The following is a 21,022-nucleotide window of genomic DNA, read 5'->3' on the forward strand; positions in this document are numbered from 1 at the left end:
TTTTTTATTTTTTTTTATAGGTATACCTGGATTTAATTCTCACTTCTACCGCTTGGTAGCTGGATAGCCTTAGGCAAGTTTCATACCTCCCTGAAATTCACTTAATTCAGTCTGTAAAATGGCATAATAACTTATTATAGCATCCTTTTAGGAATTTTAAATCAGTTCTTGAAATAAAAGTACACAATATATAGACAAGTATGGATTCCTCAATAGATGTTTGACCTTTCATTTCTCCAGTATCCCACCCGCATCAAATAAAGAAAAATACTTTTTAAAATTTACGAATATTTCATTGTTGTAAAGTTAAAGCCATAAAAATAATCAAATGGCCTACTATCATACCGTTAGAAGAAAAAAAAAAAGGTGTTCATGAGAGTTCCATATTAGAATACAAGTTTTCCTTAGGCACCTGTTTATGTATGCTATTCTGCTCTTTACAATAAATAATTAAATTTAAAAGACTTAATTCCTCACTTTTAAGACCTTATTAGTTTACAAATTACATATTGACCTATGCTAAATTTTATACCGACCCATGCTAATGAATTCAGTACAGAAAACAAAAAACACTGCACTCAAGCAAACTACATATATATATATATATATATAACTTATATGAGAATTGCTACTCCAGCTTTCTTTTGGTTTCCATTTGCATGAAATACCTTTTTCCATCCCCTTACTTTCAGTCTGTATGTGTCTCTAGGTCTGAAGTGGGTCTCTTGTAGACAGCAAATATATGGGTCTTGTTTTTGTATCCATTCAGCCAATCTGTGTCTTTTGGTGGGAGCATTTAGTCCATTTACATTTAAGGTAATTATCGATATGTGTGTTCCCATTCCCATTTTCTTAATTGTTTGGGGTTTGTTATTGTAGGTCTTTTCCTTCTTTTGTGTTTCTTGCCTAGAGAAGTTCCTTTAGCAGTTGTTGTAGAGCTGGTTTGGTGGTGCTGAACTCTCTCAGCTTTTGCTTGTCTGTAAAGGTTTTAATTTCTCCATCAAATCTGAATGAGATCCTTGCTGGGTAGAGTAATCTTGGTTGCAGGTTTTTCTCCTTCAACACTTTCAATATGTCCTGCCACTCCCTTCTGGCTTGCAGAGTTTCTGCTGAAAGATCAGCTGTTAACCTTATGGGGATTCCCTTGTGTGTTATTTGTTGTTTTTCCCTTGCTGCTTTTAATATGTTTTCTTTGTATTTAATTTTTGACAGTTTGATTAATATGTGTCTTGGCGTATTTCTCCTTGGATTTATCCTGTATGGGACTCTCTGTGCTTCCTGGACTTGATTAACTATTTCCTTTCCCATATTAGGGAAGTTTTCAACTATAATCTCTTCAAATATTTTCTCAGTCCCTTTCTTTTTCTCTTCTTCTTCTGGAACCCCTCTAATTCGAATGTTGGTGCGTTTAATGTTGTCCCAGAGGTCTCTGAGACTGTCCTCAGTTCTTTTCATTCTTTTTTCTTTATTCTGCTCTGCAGTAGTTATTTCCACTATTTTATCTTCCAGGTCACTTATCCGTTCTTCTGCCTCAGTTATTCTGCTATTGATCCCATCCAGAGTACTTTTAATTTCATTTATTGTGTTGTTCATTGTTGCCTGTTTCATCTTTAGTTCTTCTAGGTCCTTGTTAACTGATTCTTGCATTTTGTCCATTCTATTGTCCATTCTATCTCCAAGATTTCGGATCAACCTTACTATCATTATTCTGAATTCTTTTTCCGGTAGACTGCCTATTTCCTCTTCATTTGTTAGGTCTGGTGGGTTTTTATCTTGCTCCTTCATCTGCTGTGTGTTTTTCTGTCTTTTCATTTTGCTTATCTTACTGTGTTTGTGGTCTCCTTTTTTGCAGGCTGAAGGTTCGTAGTTCCTGTTGTTTTTTGTGTCTGTCCCCAGTGGCTAAGGTTGGTTCAGTGGGTTGTGTCGGCTTCCTGGTGGAGGGTACTAGTGCCTGTGTTCTGGTGGATGAGGCTGGATCTTGTCTTTCTGGTGGGCAGGTCCACGTCTGGTGGTGTGTTTTGGGGTGCAAGACCCATTTTTAATGAGGCAGTTCTAGTGCGCATTGGCATACTGAGTATATACCTGCACAAGGAAGAAAGTCCCTCCAGCAGGTTCTGCCCACATTGCAAGAAGCAAAAAGCAAATAGTCTGAGAAAGCAGCTAAGCAGAGTGGGTCCTGAAAGCAGAAACCCAGCTGGCCAGGGACAGCTTCTTAAAAAGCTCTGAATGATGAGTGGAGATTGCGAGCTTCAAATCAGATCTTCAGCCTCTGGAAGGGTGGCTCTGTTACTGCTATGTTGTCATTAAAAAGGATCTGTTGATAGTAAAATACGTATTACAACCCCTCCTATTAACATCAACATCAGCTAACATTAAGCTCTCATTATGCATCAGGAACTGTTGAGAGGTTTGAATGAATTGTTTTATTCAATCCTCCCAATAGCACTGAGGTGGAATCTATGTCCCCATTTTACAGATGAGGAAAATGAGGCTTAGTACACACAGTTGAGAAACTTATCCAAAGTCACACAACTGTTACTTGGGGTAGTGGGATTCAAACCTAGGCCTATCTGACTATAGCATCTTCACACTGAACCCCAGGGCTGCAAAGGAGACACTGAGATTTATTTACTTCCATGTGCCATTGGGAAAAAAATCCATTTTTAGCTAGGGAGATGTAGGTCTTTGTGCAGAGATATCACAAACCAGCACATTATTAAGAAACAGGTGAATAATAAGGCCATTAAAGGCTATGCATTCTTAGGAGAACGACATCACTGCGAGGTCACAGAAGCCCCAAGGAGGAAATGGAAAAATCAATCCTGCGCACACACCCAGCTCTGCTCAGCCGCCCTCCGTGCTGGTCCTGGTGCTGAGACGGGCACCAGCAGGCCTGGTCAAGCCAGGCTTTGTTCTGCCATTTAAGGTCCAACAAAAGTCAGCAGTGCCCATGGCAGTGCTCCAAAGGCCTTGCACCAGATGGCCCTCCTTACGAGCCCTCTGCCCCGTGCCCTGCCAGCACCATCAACCTCCCAGCTGCCAACGCCGGCCTGGACTTCCTGGGTCAGCTTCTTCCGCTCTCTGCTCAGCACAAGTTTTCTAGCAGCATGCGCCCCACCCAGCAGCTCTCAATGAGCACTTTTCCTGGGGTGCTGGGGACCTTGCTGGGCTTCGGGTGACAGCCCGGTGCTGGCTGGCACGGGTCCCTGGCTGTCTTCTGGCACACCAGCTGCCAGCAGTGCAAAACAGACCTGCGATTGTTTGCATGCATGTTTTCTTTCCCTGGGTTTCCTGCTGTCTTATTGCAATATAATTAACATGCAGTAGATGCACAGATCTTACCAGTTCAGTGCCTTGAGTTTTGACAACTGCCTATACACTTGTGTAACCACCACCCAAACAAGAGAGAGAACATTTGGGATGTCCCCAGAGAGTTACCCTTCCCAGTCAAGCCCCTCACCCAACCACTATCTGATTTCTAACTTCTATCATCACTGATTTGTTTTTGCATGTATTCTTGCCTAATTGTACCTAAAACATAATGAGAAGATGTTAGATAACCATCCACAGGCCTTTGATGGTGAAAAACATTTTGGATTATATTTAGTTCTGCCATTAAAACACATGCTCACTACACAAAACGTAAAAAAATACCAAACAGTTTTTTTGTTTGCTTTTTGTGTTTAAAAAAATTTTTTTTAAATTTTTATTGGAGTATAGTTGACTTACAATGTGTTTTTAATTAATTAATTAATTTATTTATTTTTGGCTGCATTGGGTCTTTGTTACCGCGCCCGGGCTTTCTCTAGTTGTGGCGAGCAGGGCCTACTCTTCGTTGTGGTGTGCAGGCTTCCCACTGCGGTGGCGGAGCGGGGGCCCTAGGTGTGCGCTGGCTTCAGTAGTTGGGGCATGCGGGCTCAGTAGTTGTGGCGCACGGGCTTAGTTGCTCCGCGGTATGTGGGATCTTCCTGGACCAGGGCTCGAACCGTGTCCCCTGTATTAGCAGGCAGATTCTTAACCACTGTGCCACCAGGGAAGTCCCTGACTTGCTATGTTGTGTTAGTTTCAGGTGTACAGCAAAGTGAATTGGTTATACATATACATATATCCACTCTTTTTTAAGATTCTTTTCCCATATAGGCCATCACAGAGTATTGAGTAGTTTCCTATGCTACACACTAGGTTCTTACCAGCTATTTGTTTTATATATAGTAGTATGTATATGTCAATCCCAATCTCCCAATTTATGCCTCCTCCCCATCCCCTGGTAACCATAAGTTTGTTTTCTACATCTGTAACTCTACTTCTGTCCAAATAGTTTTCATTTTTTGTTATTTTTTAATAAATTTATTTATTTTATTTATTTTCGGCTGCGTTGGGTCTTCGTTGCTGCGCGCGGGTTTTCTCTAGTTGCAGAGAGCGGGGGCTGCTCTTCGTTGCTGTGCACAGGCTTCTCATTATGGTGGCTTCTCTTGTTGCAGAGCGTGGACTCTAGGCACACGGGCTTCAGTAGTTGTGGCTTGCGGGCTCTAGAGCACAGTCTCAGTAGTTGTGGCGCACGGGCTTAGTTGCTCTGAGGCATGTGGGATCTTGCTGGACCAGGGCTCGAACTCGTGCCCCCTGCATTGGCAGGCGGATTCTTAACCACTGCGCCACCAGGGAAGCCCCCAAATAGTTTTGGAAAGAAAGTCTAAAAATCATCTGGGATCCTATCACTCAGAAATAACCACTGTTAGTATTGTAGAGGGTTTCTTTCAGGGCTAGTGTACCTGCATTGAGGACAGGCTGGCTTTCTAGCGTGGCATTAGCTTTTTTAATAAATAAATAAAGCTTGCTGCTGCCCTCAGAGCAGGCCACTTAGAGTTGCCTGTAGTGAGAGGCAGCTTCACCAAAAATCAACCTGCAATTTCAAGCGCCAACTCTTGTGGTTCATTTGGGGCCGACATCTGAATTCACTGCTTGTTTTCTGCAGAGGAATGTGTCTGGCACTTTTTTTCCCCACTGGCAGTCACATGACCTCTCCTGGTACCTCAGTTTCACTGCTCAGAAGGACAGCGTCTAGCTCCTTGAGACGCACCTTCCCCCACAAGGTGAATAATGCATTTGCCATTAAATCAGACCATTTGTAACAGAACCTCCAAATTTGATAATCATTCCTCCAGCCACTTTCACAAAAATGCAGCCACAGACCTGCCCTTGATATTATTCAAATTTTCTTCCTTTGAAAGATGGCACTTTAATAATATTCTTAATTGAAGTTGGAGTTTTCTAAAGACCCCAAGATTATGATGGTGTCAGTTTCTGGGTCTCCTTTTATATACACCCCAAGCAACAAGGTGACTAATGCTAGGTCATCAGCCTAGCCTTATTTATGCTCCAGAACTCTTTTTATCTTGCAGAACTCTGTACCCATTAAACAACTCTCCATACCCATCCCCTCAGCCCCTGCTGACCTCTATTCTATGAAGCTGACGACTCTAGGTACCTCATATAAGTGAAATCACACAGGGTCTGTTGTGTTGTGACTGTCTTATTTCACTTAGCATAACGTCCTCAGGGTTCATCCACTTTGTGGCATGTGTCAGGATTTCCTTCCTTTTTAAGGGCTGCATAATATTCTTCTGCATGTATATACCACATTTTGTTTATCCATTCATCTGTCAAGATATAATTAGGTGGCTTCCACTTTGGGCCATTTTGCATAATGCTGCTATGAGCACGGGTGTACAAATATCTTTTTGAGGCCCTGTTTTCACTTCTTTTGGTATATATCTAAAGACAGAACTATTGGATCATACAGTAGTTCTGTTTTGAATTTTCTGAAAAACTGCCACAACGTTTTCCACTCCCACCGGCAGTGCACAAGGATCCCAGTTTCTCCACACCCTTGCCAACATTTGTTATTTCCTGTTTTTTTGGTAATAGCCATCCTAATCAGTGTGAAATAGTATCTCATTGTGGTTTTGATTTGCATTTCCCTAATAATTAGCGATATTGAGCATCTTTTCAGGTATTTGTTGGCCATTTGTACATTGTCTATGAAGAAATGTCTATTCAAGTCCTTTTCCCATTTTTAACCAAGTTGTTATTCTGTTGTTGAGTTGCAGGCATTCTTTATATATTCTGGATAGAAATCCCTTATCAGATATATGATTTGCAAATATTCTCTAGGTTGCCATCCTGTGGGTGGCCTTTTCACTCTGTTGATAGTATCCTTTGGTGCACCAAAGTTTTAAATTTTGATGTGGTCCAATTAATAATGGCATTTTAAACGAGTCCACTTGGACTAGAAGAGAAAACAGTGTTGGGAAAAAAACCCAGACCTCGTTCTTTTCTTAGTTGTGCCACTCAGTGAGCTGGATGACCTTGGACAAGGCATTTAATTTCTCTGAACTTTATTATCTTTTTTTTTTTTTTGCATTACGTGGGCCTCTCACTGTTGTGGCCTCTCCCGTTGCGGAGCACAGGCTCCGGACGCACAGGCTCAGCGGCCATGGCTCACGGGCCCAGCCGCTCCACGGCATGTGGGATCTTCCCGGACCGGGGCATGAACCCGTGTCCCCTGTATCGGCAGGCGGACTCTCAACCATTGCGCCACCAGGGTAGCCCTGAACTTTATTATCTTTATATGAAAATTGGAGAGGGGAAAAGAACACTTAGCACACAGGATTTTTGTGAAATGTGAATGTACATAGGGCAAGAATCATAGCATCCAGCACTTGGAAGGCACACGCCTCTTATCCACGCCTACCCCAGCATACTTGTCAGGAGCATCGTTTCATTCCACAGGACCCCAGGACAGACACTGTTTGAATTAACAAAGGGATCATTACCTGGTCTTAACAGTGAGGAAATGGGTGCTTGGCCAGGTTACATAGAGAACCCAAGACCCCAGTGCCTACATCACCACAGGGATCTCCTGCTGTGGATGCACCCACAGTCCCTGCTGTCTCACCCACAGGACAGACCAGTCACCCCAACCCAGGTGCAGACATAAGAACTGGGAAACCCTTCAAGACCATCCAGTCCGGCTCTCCCAACTTACAGATGGTGAACCTAAATCTGAGGGAGGTTGAGAATCTTGCCCAGATTCACACAGCAACAGAGCCTGAATCACCCTGACGGCCAACGCTCCCTCCCAGCGCAGAAATGAATGTCCTTGAGAAAACAGAAGGGAGGCCTTGTATGATGTCCAGCACCACCCACTCCTCTCCAGAACACTCAGCCCTGTTCTGCTCCGACAGTGTTGTCTGGGGGAGAAGAGGACATTCCCAGCAGTGCTAGGGAATATCTTTGGTGTGAAATTTCTCAAGATAGACAATCAGACATGTTTACTCTATTTAGCAGCCCCTGGGCCCAGGCCTGCTACAAGGACCATGCCCCTATCAGGGGTTTGAGGGAAGCAATGGGACGACCCTGGTATTTTTTCCCTTTTCTACTCTACCTGTATAGGAACCTCAGCCAAAGTCAGCACACCTGCTATTCCAGGTGCCCCTGAACTCTAGCCCTGAGACCAAAGGTGCACAAGGGTGCAGAGTGCTTTATCCAGGAACATTCTGGCCAAGTGCTTCGAGAAACAGACATTTCATTGCCTTTGCCTCAAAAGGCCTTTTCATCTTTCCTGTTTTGTGAAAGAATACTGCACAGACAACATGAATGGAAATCAAAATAAAGATTTACCCAGAATTATGCCACTAAGTAACCTTCCTTTTTGAAGAAAATGATCATAACATTTATTCCGAGCTCTACAAACCAAGAAAGAAATATGTAAGAATGACTCTAACTGCCCTAACCATCTCATTGGTAGGCCAAGTGGTTACCGCTCATCATTAACACCATTAAAGTCTGGAGGAAAAGCCAAATGGTCATATTCCGGCATATTCTTTATGCTCTACAAAGTTATGATCGATGCGGAAAGGCACCGTAAGATGGTAAAATATTATTGTCACTACAGGATTCTCTCTGTTCTTAGAGAGATTCCCCAGCCCATCATCACTGGTACCTTGGAAACTTGGGCTGCTAGGTATGTACCTATGGTTGGATGAATGACACATACAATTATTTTATAGTTCGATGCAAATATCTGAGGTCTTACTACATACCAAACATCTCCCCTAGATGCTAGGAAAAACGAAGATTAAGGTAGAGGTTGTGTCCTCAAGAGGTTCACAGATCTAGTGTGTAAAGGAATAAATGACATTCAGTTTGACAAATACATGAAAAAAATAACAGCCAAGTATAAGATACAGTGGGGACACGAAGAAGGCTTGGGGAAGGCTGCACAGCTCTGGGTTTTTTCAGCATCCATCCTGTATGACTCAGCTCTCGGAACATACCTCCTGCACAAGTAGTAAGAAGCTAGGAGGTGCTGGGAATGCATCGCTTTATTACAAGCAGTGCCTTTCTAAGAGATCTTCATCCAAGGTCTTTATAAATGTTCTTGTAACTTAGGACTTATGATTTATAAATGTTATTTCACGTATTAATCACCTGAAAAGAAAGTTGGGACATGGAGAGAAATTGTTCTGAATAGTTATGACGAAGCTTGGAGTCCTGCCAGGCTAAGAATCTAAGACTCCTGGTTCCCAGATGCTTGAATTTATCTGAGTCCTTCTGTAGGGTAATGAGAAAGTTTGCATTTGAGCCCAGGAATTCTAATTCTCAGATTTATAGGCAAACTACAGCATGTGAATTAGGGCACTGAGCTTCAAAGTCCTCATCAGGCACCCATATTCCTAGACGTAAAGCCACAACTAAACTATGTAAAATCTACTGAAAGACTCAGTTTGGAATTCTCTTGTGGTGAAATTTGCCGTTTGGCATAAGGCACATGTAATCGCCATCAGGTATAAAAGCAGTGTTTTAATCTCACATGCAGTTCTGTGAACACTTGCTTAAGAGACAATGGAGAATGAACTTCAACCAGCTGCATGACCTTGGGCAAATTATTGGTCTTCTGAATCTCTGTGTCCCCAGCTCAACCACAGGTGTAATGACGTCCACCACCAAAGGGTTGTTCTGAGTGGAGGTAATGAACAGCATGACACAGAATAAACATCGCTACATTTTAGTAATGCATAAGAATTTAGCGTAGTCTAAGGACTTAGATGAAGATGTCACACCTGTCCTCTTTGTGGTCTAAGAGATTTTCTCATCTTTCTGGTACAGGGATGAGAGGGACACAGTCACGGCCCACCAATCTGTGCATGGTCCTCGAGGAGACAAGAAAGTGCTCGACAGAATCAGCGTTATGGCTGTCCCCGTTCAGGGTCCCCATCTGACAGGTAGGCTTCCCAGAGGCAGGGGCCCAGCTTGCCAATCCTGTAGCAGCTCTCTGGTTTGACATTCTTATTATCAGACCCCTCTGTCTAAGGATTTTAACAAATACAGTCTAAATATGACATACTCATCCTTGTAAGCAGGGACTGTCACTGTTTCTGGAGAGGGCATGGCCTTGCCCGAGAAGTAACCACAAGAATTGCTCAGATGATGATAATATCCCCTTTCATAGGTATGATGTCCTATAACATAAATACATGTATGGGGACATTTTCTCATTACAAAGCAAACTATCCCCGTTTTATAGGGGAGGGAATGGGCTCAGAGAGAGAGGAAATAACTGTCCAGGGTCCTATGGCTAGAAGGTGGCCACTAGGGACTTGGACCACCGTCCCTCTCTAACACACACAGCTCAGTCCTAACCCCACCTCTCAGAGGCAGCAATCACTGCTTCCAGGCTGGCTGGACCTGACGATGTAGAGAAGGAGTTTTAATTCACAGACAAACTATCAGAAAAACAGAAGCTCCTCCTGTGAATGAAGGTCTCAGTCTCTGGGGTCCTTCTGGGTCCTCTAGGCCAAGCACTGACCATGGACCATGTTGTTAAGAACACTGCCAACAAGGCATGTGTGTGACTCAGTGCTGGTTGAATGACGGCCCCATCCGCCTGCCTGCCAGTCTCTCTCTCTGAGATGCACGCCCAAGCTCCCTTGTTTTTCATGCCACCACTGGTGTTTACGTTGTCTTCCGCCCTCACCAACCTACTCTCCTGAATCCTCTCTTACTTACCTTTTCTCATCTAGGTCCCCCAGACTATTCCTGGGCCATTTCTCTCTCTAACAAAGCAAAACGATGATAAAGGAGGCGGGGAGGCTGCCAAGAGGCAGAGGCTCCAACCTGAAGCGAGCTCCCTGCTTCCCTGCTGGCGAGCCTGGGACCAACGAGAAGGCACATCCCCCTCAGCAGTTCATCCCTGACGCCCACACTCTCCTCTCTCCCCAAATTGACATGTGCCAGTCTCTGTGGTGCAGTGAGCTCTGCGAAGGAAAGACCCATATTCTCTGAAATATTCAGAATATTCTAGGGACAGCATTGTAGGAGGGGGGTGAGTCCGCACTGTGGAGCTGGAATGCCGAGGTTCAAATCCCAGCCCAATCACATAACCGTGTAGCCACGGGTGGGTCACTAAAACCCTTAGCTCCTCAGTTTTCTCATTTCTAAAGTGAGAATAATAATTACCAACCCCTAGAATTTGGGGAGGATTAAATCAGTAAATACCTAAAAAGTGCTTAGAATGCTGCTTGGCACAGAGTGGTGCCCAACGAATGGAAACGAAAGTAAGCATAATTGTACTGTTATTCAAAACACAGTTAAGGCTGAAATACAGAGAGGGTCAGAAGTTATAAAGAGGTAAATTTCAGAAAAGACATCTAGCTCAGGATTCACCCATTCAACAAGGATGAATGAGTAGGTTTTTGAGCACCTACTCCATACCAGGCAGTGCTCTGCGCCCTAAAGATGCAGTGGGGAACACAGAGGAGAGGAATATTAGATTGTGGTCCATGGCTGTGCAATGAATTAAAATAAGACATGTGAACGAGAGGGACAGACAGGCCTCCTGGATTGTGGAGACAGGAAGAGCTTCTCCAGGGAGCACACTCTCAAAAGACTCCCATTCATCCATAGAAGGAGAAAGTAACATCCACAGCTGCGAAGCGGGGCAGGAGCCTCGGCAGGTCCTGGCTCATCCAAACCAGGAAGGAAGCCGACGGCAGAGCCCGTGGCAGTTTCAGGGAGGAATCAGAATCCACAGACTTGTATTTGGACCAGTCTTCATACTCTACAAACTGGGATAGAGCTGATTAAGGGAACTATATTTTCAAAAGAAAAATCTAATTTAGGCCATTATTTTTGAAATATCTCCTTTTCAAGGAGGAACTCAGGGAGGAATTTCTTTCAGATCTTAGCATCTCAAAAAACTGTATTTGTCCCAGGCAATTGCATTTTTTTAAAAGTTTTAAAGATGCTATGAGTTTTGCAAATGACTTTTCTCCTCTTTTTTTGGCCTACAGGAAGCTCAAAACTGAATTTGCAACAGGGCTGTTTGATAGGTGTTTTTTCCCTGATACAACTTTATCTTTGGCTTTTTTTTTTTTTTCTGTTTTACTCTTAGATTTTCTTTGCATTGATTGATTGATTGATTGATTTTTTTGCGGTACGCGGGCCTCTCACCGTCGCGGCCCCTCCCGCTGCGGAGCACAGGCTCCGGACGCGCAGGCTCAGCGGCCATGGCTCACGGGCCCAGCCGCTCCCCGGCACGTGGGATCTTCCCGGACCGGGGCACAAACCCGTGTCCCCTGCATCGGCAGGCGGACTCCCAACCACTGCGCCACCAGGGAAGCCCGATTTCTTTATTTACTGTAGCACAGGTGTGTGTGTGTAACATATATGCTCCAAATCCTCTCTAGAATTAGTTAGATTATAATCAATTTACTGCTCTAGGTAATTTAGCACCTATTTCACAATCAACTATTTTTTATATCTGCTTATATAACCCACATTTTATGTACCATGGGAATTTTTTTTAAAGTTTCAGTTCACCTTATCCCCACCCAGTCCTACTGCCTTTTTTTTTTTCTTTTTTTAAGGGGCAAACATCTTCCACTGCATATGCACAATTGTAACTGGTCCAAAGCCTTCTCACTCCTTAGGCTACTGCCTGCATCTTCAGCATCTATCTCCTCTTCTTTCCTTCATTTCCCCTCATCCCCCCACCCATTCTGCACAGTGCCCCCCAGTTTCATTTCTTTAAAACATTAATTGAGCAAATCAGCCATTTGACAGTTTTCAACTCTTCACCGGCTCCTACTGCTCATAGGGGTAAGTGAAAACTCCGTATCCTGACAAAATCTCCTACTCCATCACATAATTCACCATCTAAACTGCCCAATCCCTGGCAGTTTCCCTAACTATCCCTGGACATGGCTTTTCTTTCCCCACCTCTGTGCACTTACCCTGGTGTGTCTCCCGGCATGCTCCCCGGCCCCCTACCCCCCAGCCCTCAGAACGTCACACAAATGCCTGCTGTCCTGCGAAGCCCTCCTAATGGCTCCACCTCCCAGTGGGCTCTTCCACGTCCAAATATTGCTGGCTGACCATCTGAAGAGTAGCTCCATTCTACCTCGCGAAACTGTGTAATTTTACTGAACCTGTCTCTGTATCGTTTAATTTTTTGCAGGTTTTACAACTCATTTGCGCACTGAAACTGGAAACTTCTTGATGGAAGGAACTTTTATACATTTTTTGTCCCTCACGATGCCCTGTGTAGTATCATATATAGTTGACACTCCACAAATACTTGATAGTTTATGTCTATTTCCCTTCAAAATACAAAGCATAAAGCAAATGACAGACCCATGGTTAAGTCCTCAATAAATAAACTAATCATACTCATACGACAATTCACTAAAATGCAAAAGATTAGAAAATATAGGAAGTGTTTAACTTCACTAGTAATAAAGAATACAAGTTAAAATTATATAATGTTTCTTATCAAATTAGTAAGATTAGGAAAAAATCTCAACCTTTAATGCTTTTGAGAGTACAAGGAGATAGGTACTCTTATAACTGCTGGTGTTATCGATACAAATTGAAAACAATTTGACAATATGTAACAAATCTTTAAAATGTTTATATACCTTGATCAACCCATTTGGAGGGCTAGGGAGATACTCCAAGGTGCAGAGAAAGCTCTGTGCACCAGCTACTCTTCCCAGGGTTATAACACTGAATCTTTATGAACAACTTAAATGTACAATAAGGAAATTATATGTCCATTCAGTGGACTGTTACATAGCATTAAAATGGCATTAAAAATGGCAGCCAGTGACTCTGTGTTAACTTGGGGGTGGGGGAATGCTTATATTCTAATGTTAAGTAGAAAAAAATAGAATACCAAATTATGGGAAATGAATAATTCTAACCACATAAACAAATGCATGGAAGGAAAGATATCAAAATAGTAAAAGCAGTTATACTTGTTTATTGTTTACGGTGTTTTCCAGATTTTCTAGAAGGACTGGATGACTACCAGGGGGAAAAAAAAAGATGCTTTTTTTTTTGGCCACACACCTTGGCTTGTGTGGGATCTTAGTTCCCCAACCAGGGATCAAACCCGGGCCCCCTGCAGTAGAAGCGCAGAGTCCAAACCACTGGACCACTAGGGAATTCCCAAAAGATGCTTTTCAAAGTAGATTTTTCTTTTGTTTATACCAGGAACAGTATCACAAGCACTGTTATTAAGTTTATGAGACATAAGCTTAATTTTCTTTTTTTTTTTTTTTTTTTGCCCCTTTTTTAAAATAAGAAATGGAGAGAAGAGAGAAAGTTGAAGAAAGGGAAGGAGAAAGTGCGGGCAGCTCTCTTATCCTGATTAATCCCTGCAGGAGGTGGGCATTGTCATCCTGTAGAGCCAGGAAACAGGCTCAGAAAGTCAGGTCCAAGGTTACCTGAGGGGCAGAGCCACCATCACAACCAGGGTAACACGCCAGGAGCAAGGCAAGAAAGAGAAAAGAAAGGGCAAAAGCAGGTGAGCACAAAATCTTAGGGGTAATTTATATAACAACATGAAAGGTTGGTTCTAGTGGGTAGAATTGTGGATGGTTTTTTTTCCCCTCCTCCCTTTTCCAGATTTTCCATAAGGTGATATTAACTTTTTGTTTTTATTTATGTGTGATAAGGAAACTGCAACCGTTTGAGATCACTGAGCTGTGAGCAGCAAGAGAGAAGACAGGCTCTACTCACTCCACCCCCCGCCCCGCTATGGGGAATAAAGGAGTCAGGAGGAGAAGGGAGGGGGCGGGGGGACAGGTCCCACCTGAACAAGCCACATGCTGCACCATAGGACTGCGTCAGGATTTGGGGGATGAGGTTGGAGTGTGTGTGTGTGTGTGTGTGTGTGTGTGTGTGTGTGTGTGTGTGTGTGTGTGTGTGTGTGTGTCCTGCGATGAGGAGAAGCAGGATCTGTGGAGCTGTCTGCCAAGGTGAGCCTTTGTGCCGCACGTGGAGTCGGCTCCACCCTGCACTTCTCCCCGCCATCCACAAGTCACACACACATGCGCTCTGTAACGCACATTTACAGAAAGTTGTGTGCTGTTCCCTACAGTCGGCTTTCTGAATCACAAAGCATGAAGAAAGGCCTATGTTGGGCATGAGGCAGAACCTAGAGGTGAGGAGGGATTCGTTAGTGCAGCTTTTGTTTAAGGGAGATTGGGCTACACAGATGGTGGTTCTGGGAAAATGCTTCCCAATCGTCTTCATGGCCTGCTGCCCTGATTCCGGAGGGTAGTGTTTCTTGGAGAGCTCGGCCCCGCCTTGGTGCGTAAGCGGGACGCTCCTAGGTGGGACCACCGTGGCTCCATCCCAGGGGAGAAGCAGAGGGAAACTTTTAATTATGTAATTCTAACACACACAAAAAAACCCTAATGGGAATCCATTTTTTGCAGAGAATTTGCTCACAATCTTCCTACCCGAGTACAAAGGGCTTTTATAGTTTCCCAGATCCCTTGTCAGTCTGTGTTCATAGTTAGAAAAAGAGTGTGGGGGGTCACCTGCGTCCTTTCGGAGAGCCGCTTCCAGAAAGTGGCTGGGCTTTAGGAATGAGTGAGCGGTGAGAAGCAGCTGGGGTGAGTTTGGGGAAGGGAAGGAGAAGTAGTTCAGTGGCTTGAGTGGCTAGCTAGGTTGAGGTGACTTGTGTGTTAAGCTGGGGTGGGAGGTTATGCAAACAGGCATCTTTAGGAGCCAGCAGAGAGGAAAAGAGAAGGGCAAAGGTCCAGCAGGACCTGAAGGGCACAGGCTCTTGAGCAATTTGTCCTGTGAGCGTAGAACCTCTTATAATGCACTGTCACATCCACGGTCCAGCTCTGAGGCTCACACAGACCTGGGAGGTGGATGGGCCTCTCGCCGTTTTATACAGAGATATCATTCTGAGAGACAAACCCACTTGTCTAAGATTAAACAAACATGAACTGACTGTGGGTTCAGATGGGCTGGCCCCATGTCTAGGATTCTTTCTGTCCCAGATGGTACCGTGTCCTCTAGCAAAGACAAGGGGCCCTTATTCTCCCATAGATGGAAAGAAGGAGATGGGGAAACTGAGGACACAGGGAGACTGAGTTGTCGGGGGAAGAGGTAAGGTGAGGAGGAGACAAGAGGGGAGGTGAAGATCTATCCAGCAACACCACGCAGCTGAGAGGCAGCAATGGGAGTGAGATTATGCACACTGATAATGGATCCAGTAACCAGGGTGGATGGTCAGGGGACACCTTTACCTAAAGCTCTTACGTGACTGTTGGCTCTACACAGGGGCCTCACTGCCCATCAGTTAATAAAATCCCTGGTGGCATTTTCCCAGTGAGCATTTACCCAGGGCATCAGGGGAGGGGGAGGGGCACTGAGCTAGGAAGCCCCTGTTTTCATTTTGCCTTTTTCCATCTAACTGTGTCACCTTGGATAAATCACTCAGAAAACAAGAACCAAATATAAAAAGTCTATGATGCTATGCCTTCCCAACCTCCCTATTCACATCTTTTTTCATCATTGATTGCCGCTGAGGAGAGAATGATTATAAGTATGACACGGACCCTTTCTTTTCATGAGAGTCAAGAAAATACTAAAATCCAGGCCAACAAGCCCTCCCCTTGGAGAGTGGGCACCTGTCACACCTCCTAAGACAAGGCTTTGCACTAAGCGAGATTCAGTAATCATCTCCCAACCAGCACTGGCATGACTTTGCTGCAGGCAAGTATGCAGAGGATTCCTTCATTACAATCTTTCTATGCATGATTCAGGGGTAAGTACTGTCTCTGTTTGCATCTGGAGGAATAAGAACATATTATAAAACAGAACTGAAAAATCTGTGGTGTATCCAAAAATAGCACGCAGATATGCCGGCCTCCCGGTTCACCTTTCTGTACCATCCAACTCTCCCTTGACTTGCTTCGCACAACAGAGGCAGACTGGGACTCCCAACGCTCAGGCATCCTGGGATCAGTTATCAAACTGTCTCGGACTAAATGCCTCGAGGTGACCCAGCAGAACTAGGGTTCCTAATTCTTACCCATTCTGCTGGGCCTCGTCCTAACTCCTTCCCCACTGCAGGTGCCCCTGCAGTCACATGCTTTTATCAAGTGATCTGCAGCTTTAGCCTGCTCACTCTGCAGAAAAGAACGGGGGGAAAACAGAGAGTAAGAAAATATAGCTGTCTCCTGGGAACCTCACAGCCTCCTAGCTTATAAAACACGACCGCCTTGCTACCTTCCTGCAGACTCCCCACTGGCCAGCAGCACACGCTCGGAAGTCAATCCCCTCCCACCCCACTCCCCAGCCTTGGCCCATCCAAGAGATGATACTTGCTTGAAGGGACCTGATGATGTTCCAACCTGGGTCAGAAATGCACATGTGTGACCAATGGGGCAGGTAAGGAGGCTGATTAAAAGGCTGACTGTCTCTCTAAACAATGAGGCCCACTGACTGCTGAGCCTTCGTACTACGCTCTCAGCTTCCTGTGCCTCAAACTTTGTGACTCATAGCGCTTGCTTGCAGAGTGAGGCAGCTGAGCGGCCTTGGCGATGGGTTAAATCGGGAACGTGCTTTTCTTCCGACACTCACCCCTCAGGTGCCACCTGAGCCCCTACCTGGCCAGGGGGGTGGGAGCTGAGGATAGCTTCAGCTCTTTTGCTGGCCCTAAATAGCTGCAAGAGCCTGATTTCCGATGGACTTAGGTCCATGGGGATCCTCTCTCTGTCTCTGTCTGTCTCTCTCTGTCTCTCATACACACACACACACACACACACACACACACCCGGTTCAGAGTATCTGGAGGCTCTGTAATGCCGCTGATTTCTAAACCGGTCTGGGTCTCCAGTCCTCCAGTCCTCAGAGCTGCAATCTGAGACCCAGAGTGCTATTTTCTTCACCCACACTGCCTCCAAAACCAGAGGAATTCCTGGAAATTTTTAAAGCAGAACAGGGTATCAAGAGGGTCTGGCTAACTGTTGCACATCAGTTGAGGGGATGGCCGTGGAAGGGGGCTAGAGAGGTCAGGGGACAGCCAGAGGTGGCCACCCAGAGCTGCCCGGCACCCTCAGCAGCGTCTCTCCCGTTCATCCCTGCGGAGGGCATATCTGGAAGTTCGGGAGCTTGGGTCCCACGGGCGGCAGGGGCAAGCAGAGGGCAGGTCCATCCAGGGGCGGCGAGACCAGGCTCCCAGAACTGGCTCTCTGGCCAGCCCTCTGCACCGCGGGCGCCGCCTCCCACATGCTCGGAGCCTGCACAAGACAGGCAGCGAGCGTCTCCCCGCAATCCCGGACCGGCTTCCCGCATAAAACTCCCCAGCACAACCTGCTTTTGTTAATTCTGCAAATGCTGTCACGACACCCCCTGTCTGCTCGGCTCCAAGGGAGACTCGCTTTCCCCAGAACCCAGCCGCTTCGGATCCCCCGAGCCCCCCGCACCCCGACGGACCACCGCCCACCCGCCCCAGCGCCCTCAAACAGCTAGGTCCGAAGGACCTCGAGGACCCTACAGCCCCCGGTCCTGAGCATCTTTGTCCTCCCAGCACAGACGCGCACACAGAGCGACAGAAAGAGCCCAGCCGGGCACCGAGTCCGCGCCCCTGGCCTCGCCGGGGCCCCGCAGGGGGACAATGGTCCTCGTTCTGCAAGTTTGCGAGCCCGGAAGCAGAGCCCTCCTTACCGTACATCTTGGCGGGGCGAGTGCCTCCCGGGAGGCCGCGTCGCCTGCAGCCAGCCCCCGGCGGCGCCGGCCTTTCATTCACAGCCGGGGTGGCCGATGGCGGCGGCCGGCGGAGGCCCGGGCGGGGCGGGAGCAGGAGCTGGAGCAGGAGCGAGAGCGGGGGCCGGACGCCAGAGGGCAGGGGCCGGGAGCCGCACGCCCATTCAGCAGCCCCGGCTGAGCGCGGCCGGCCTCGGCTCGGGTTTCTGGGCAGGGCTGCGCCGAGAGGGGCGGAGGCTATGCTAATGAAGGTCCCTTCCAGCGGGCTCGGCCACTGCCGGGCCGCCCCGCCCAAGCTCCGCCCCGCCCCGCCTCGCCCCCCGGCAATTCCCACCCTCCGAGAAACCCAAATCCCTAGAAGCACGTTTCCCAGGCTGCCGCCCCCAGGTGCTGGGTGGCGCATTTTCCAGAGGCAGCGTCCCGCAGGGGAAGTGACCCACCCTGCTGTCCGAATGCTCAGGCCTACAGCTGAGATCTCCCATAACCCGCGGGCACCGAGGGTCAGCAGGGGTGCTGGAAGCTGCATATGTAGCCCCTCCCCCAAATTTATCCAGAATGCGTTGTCTGATCCAGGGGGCGCCAGGAAGAGGAATTGGGGCATAACCTTCCGCCGTCCCTTGGCCCCCTTAATAAACCCCATTCCCTAATTAAGCCCTCAGCTATGGCCACTCTCTTGCCAAGTGCTCGCTACCAAAGCGCGTCTTTCCTCCGCCAGGTACGCAGGAAACGCACACCGTCCCACCGCTCAAGTGCTGCAGGAAGTCAGCTTGCTTTTCCTCTCCCAGATTCACAAGTGTAATTCACATGCTTTGTGACCAGGATCCTCTCTACCTGTGCCCAAGGGCCGACTTCACCCTCTGGAACCAAGTGAGAAACAGACACAGAGAGGCAGAAGGCTCACGCCCACAGCCTGAAGACAAATTCTAGCCCAGCTCAGGGCTTCCCTAAAGCTTCTCACCCAGCCCCCTCTACATTTCACATTTACCCCAAGGTTGAGGGGTTTTGTCCTCAAAATATTCTACTAGTAGAAGTTAGAGAGGAGAGAATCTTAAAGATGCTGTCGTGTCTCTCATTTTAATGAAGAGGAAACTGAGGCTGTGAGAAATTAAATTGTGTCCTTTTTCCTAGATACACTGAGCTGTGTGTCCATAGGCCAGTCATCTCCCTCTCTGAACCTCAGCTTCCTGCAGGACTGTTGGGAAATTTATATAAAACCTACATGCAAGTACACAGTGGGCACTCACGTATTCATTTTCTTTCCTTCCTCACCCAAGGCAGAGACAGAGCCACAGAGAGACTCTAGGTCACTGGACTCTTGGAACAGTGCTCTCTGTTGTGCCCCAAACCCATGTTTCTCATTTCTCTCTGGCCTCACCACCCCCTCCCACTCTCTTGATGTTTCCAAGTTTTGTTCCTGTTCCTTTACCTCTTTACCTCTCTTAGCAGCACGTGCAAGTCTTGAGGCCCCATGGGAAACTCTGGGAAGGTTCCTAGAGCTCACATTTAACCTAGACCCTCAGATGGTTCACAAAGCAGCTCTGTTTTCTACGTCCAGTTCTAGGACCAGGTCAGGTGACTCTGAGATTCGCTGAGAGTCACTTTTGCCCTTGAACCAGGGCAGAAGGGAGAATTTGGAGTCTAGTTTGGTCTGGATACCCAGATATACCCCTACCCCCACAATCTGTACAACACAAAAGATATTCGTTAAACACTGGTGTCTGCAGCACAGTGGGAAATGCAGTGTCTGTCTTCACAGAGTGAAATCGCTAGCAGGGAGTATAAGACAAATAAATACTGATAAAAACATTACATGACAAGGAAGAATATGATAAATTGTGCATGAGAAGCACAGACCTCTACTTAAGACATTCAGAGGGCTGAGGGCCTAATTCATTATTTTTATCAAATATTTATTGATCACTTTATATTATGTGCTAGACACTGTGGAAGGTGCTCAGGAGAAGGGAGACATGCAAAAATGATAATAAAATGTAAAATTACTATGGTGGAGACCCATAGAAGAAGCAGAGTAGAGCTTCAGGAAGGAAAAAAACATTCAAGATGGGCTTTGAAGAATGGGCAGGATTTCTAGGTGTGGAGATAATGTAAATAATTCCAGCCAGAGGGACTACAATTTGCAGAGGTCAGGATGGTAGAGGGGAGAGAGTATGTGAGCCACAGCCTGGAGTCTCATCAGGCTGGAACAGAGTCTAGGATAGGGAGCAGAAGTAAGAAGGGAAGGGAACTCCCTGGCAGTCCCGTGGTTAGGACTCCGCTCTCTCACTGCCGAGGGCGCAGGTTCAGTCCCTGGCTGGGGAGCTAAAATCCCACAAGCTGCATGGCGAAGTAGGAAGGGGGGCTGAGAAGGTAGTCTGGCGCCATGCTGGGAGGACTTTGAGCACCGATCCAAAGGCTTTCCTGCTAGATCTAGGGCTGCCAGATTTAGCAAATGAAAATACAGAATGACCAATTAAATTTGAATTTTGAATAAACAAGGAATAATTTTTAGTGTATGTCCCATGAAATACTGGGGACATGTTATACTAAAAAAATTATTTTTGTTTACCTGAAATTCAGATTGGACCTATGTTTTATCTGGCAACTCTAGTTAGCGCCATCCTTTGGGAGGGTGCTCCTGGATCCTCATGACTGAACCAGGCCTGGAGTGGTCCTCACCCTCACCCCAACCTGTATTCCCAGTTAGATCCCGTTGGTATGTGGCCCCTAAGGGCACAGGGATGGGGTCACTCTGGCCAACCTGCACCCTTTGCCATGGGTGCTTTGGCCTGAGCACTCAGGCCCCTCTGGGTCTATATATTCAGTGGTGGAGGAATCCGGCCCATACTCAGCTTCTCTGAGGGGTAGTCAAGATGTTTAGATAAAATATGTGCAGGAAATAGTGCTGTGGAAATCTAGGGTAGTGGTGTTACATACAAGGAAGCTGGAACAC

At 46.4% G+C, this 21,022-nt stretch overlaps 1 protein-coding gene and 1 non-coding gene across 5 annotated transcripts in view; both read right to left on the bottom strand.

Moving 5' to 3' along the window:
• EFR3B (EFR3 homolog B) overlaps positions 1–18,298 on the bottom strand; it is a 91,161-nt gene extending 72,863 nt beyond the window's left edge. For 2 of the 4 annotated variants that reach the window (XM_049695847.1, XM_049695846.1), the window contains exon 1: positions 18,034–18,166. In XM_049695847.1, the coding sequence (XP_049551804.1) occupies positions 18,034–18,040 (7 nt within the window). In that variant the 5' untranslated portion in view covers positions 18,041–18,166. Of the gene's footprint in view, positions 1–18,033 lie in introns of all 4 variants that reach the window. The other 2 variants (XM_049695848.1, XM_049695849.1) reach the window with 2 other exon arrangements.
• TRNAR-UCU (transfer RNA arginine (anticodon UCU)) lies at positions 13,433–13,505 on the bottom strand. Its single transcript has one exon. It is a non-coding gene; the product is annotated as a tRNA-Arg (tRNA).
• Positions 18,299–21,022: the final 2,724 nt, after the last annotated feature.

This window comes from Orcinus orca, chromosome 13, assembly GCF_937001465.1.
Source record: "Orcinus orca chromosome 13, mOrcOrc1.1, whole genome shotgun sequence".
Lineage (NCBI taxonomy): Eukaryota > Metazoa > Chordata > Mammalia > Artiodactyla > Delphinidae > Orcinus > Orcinus orca.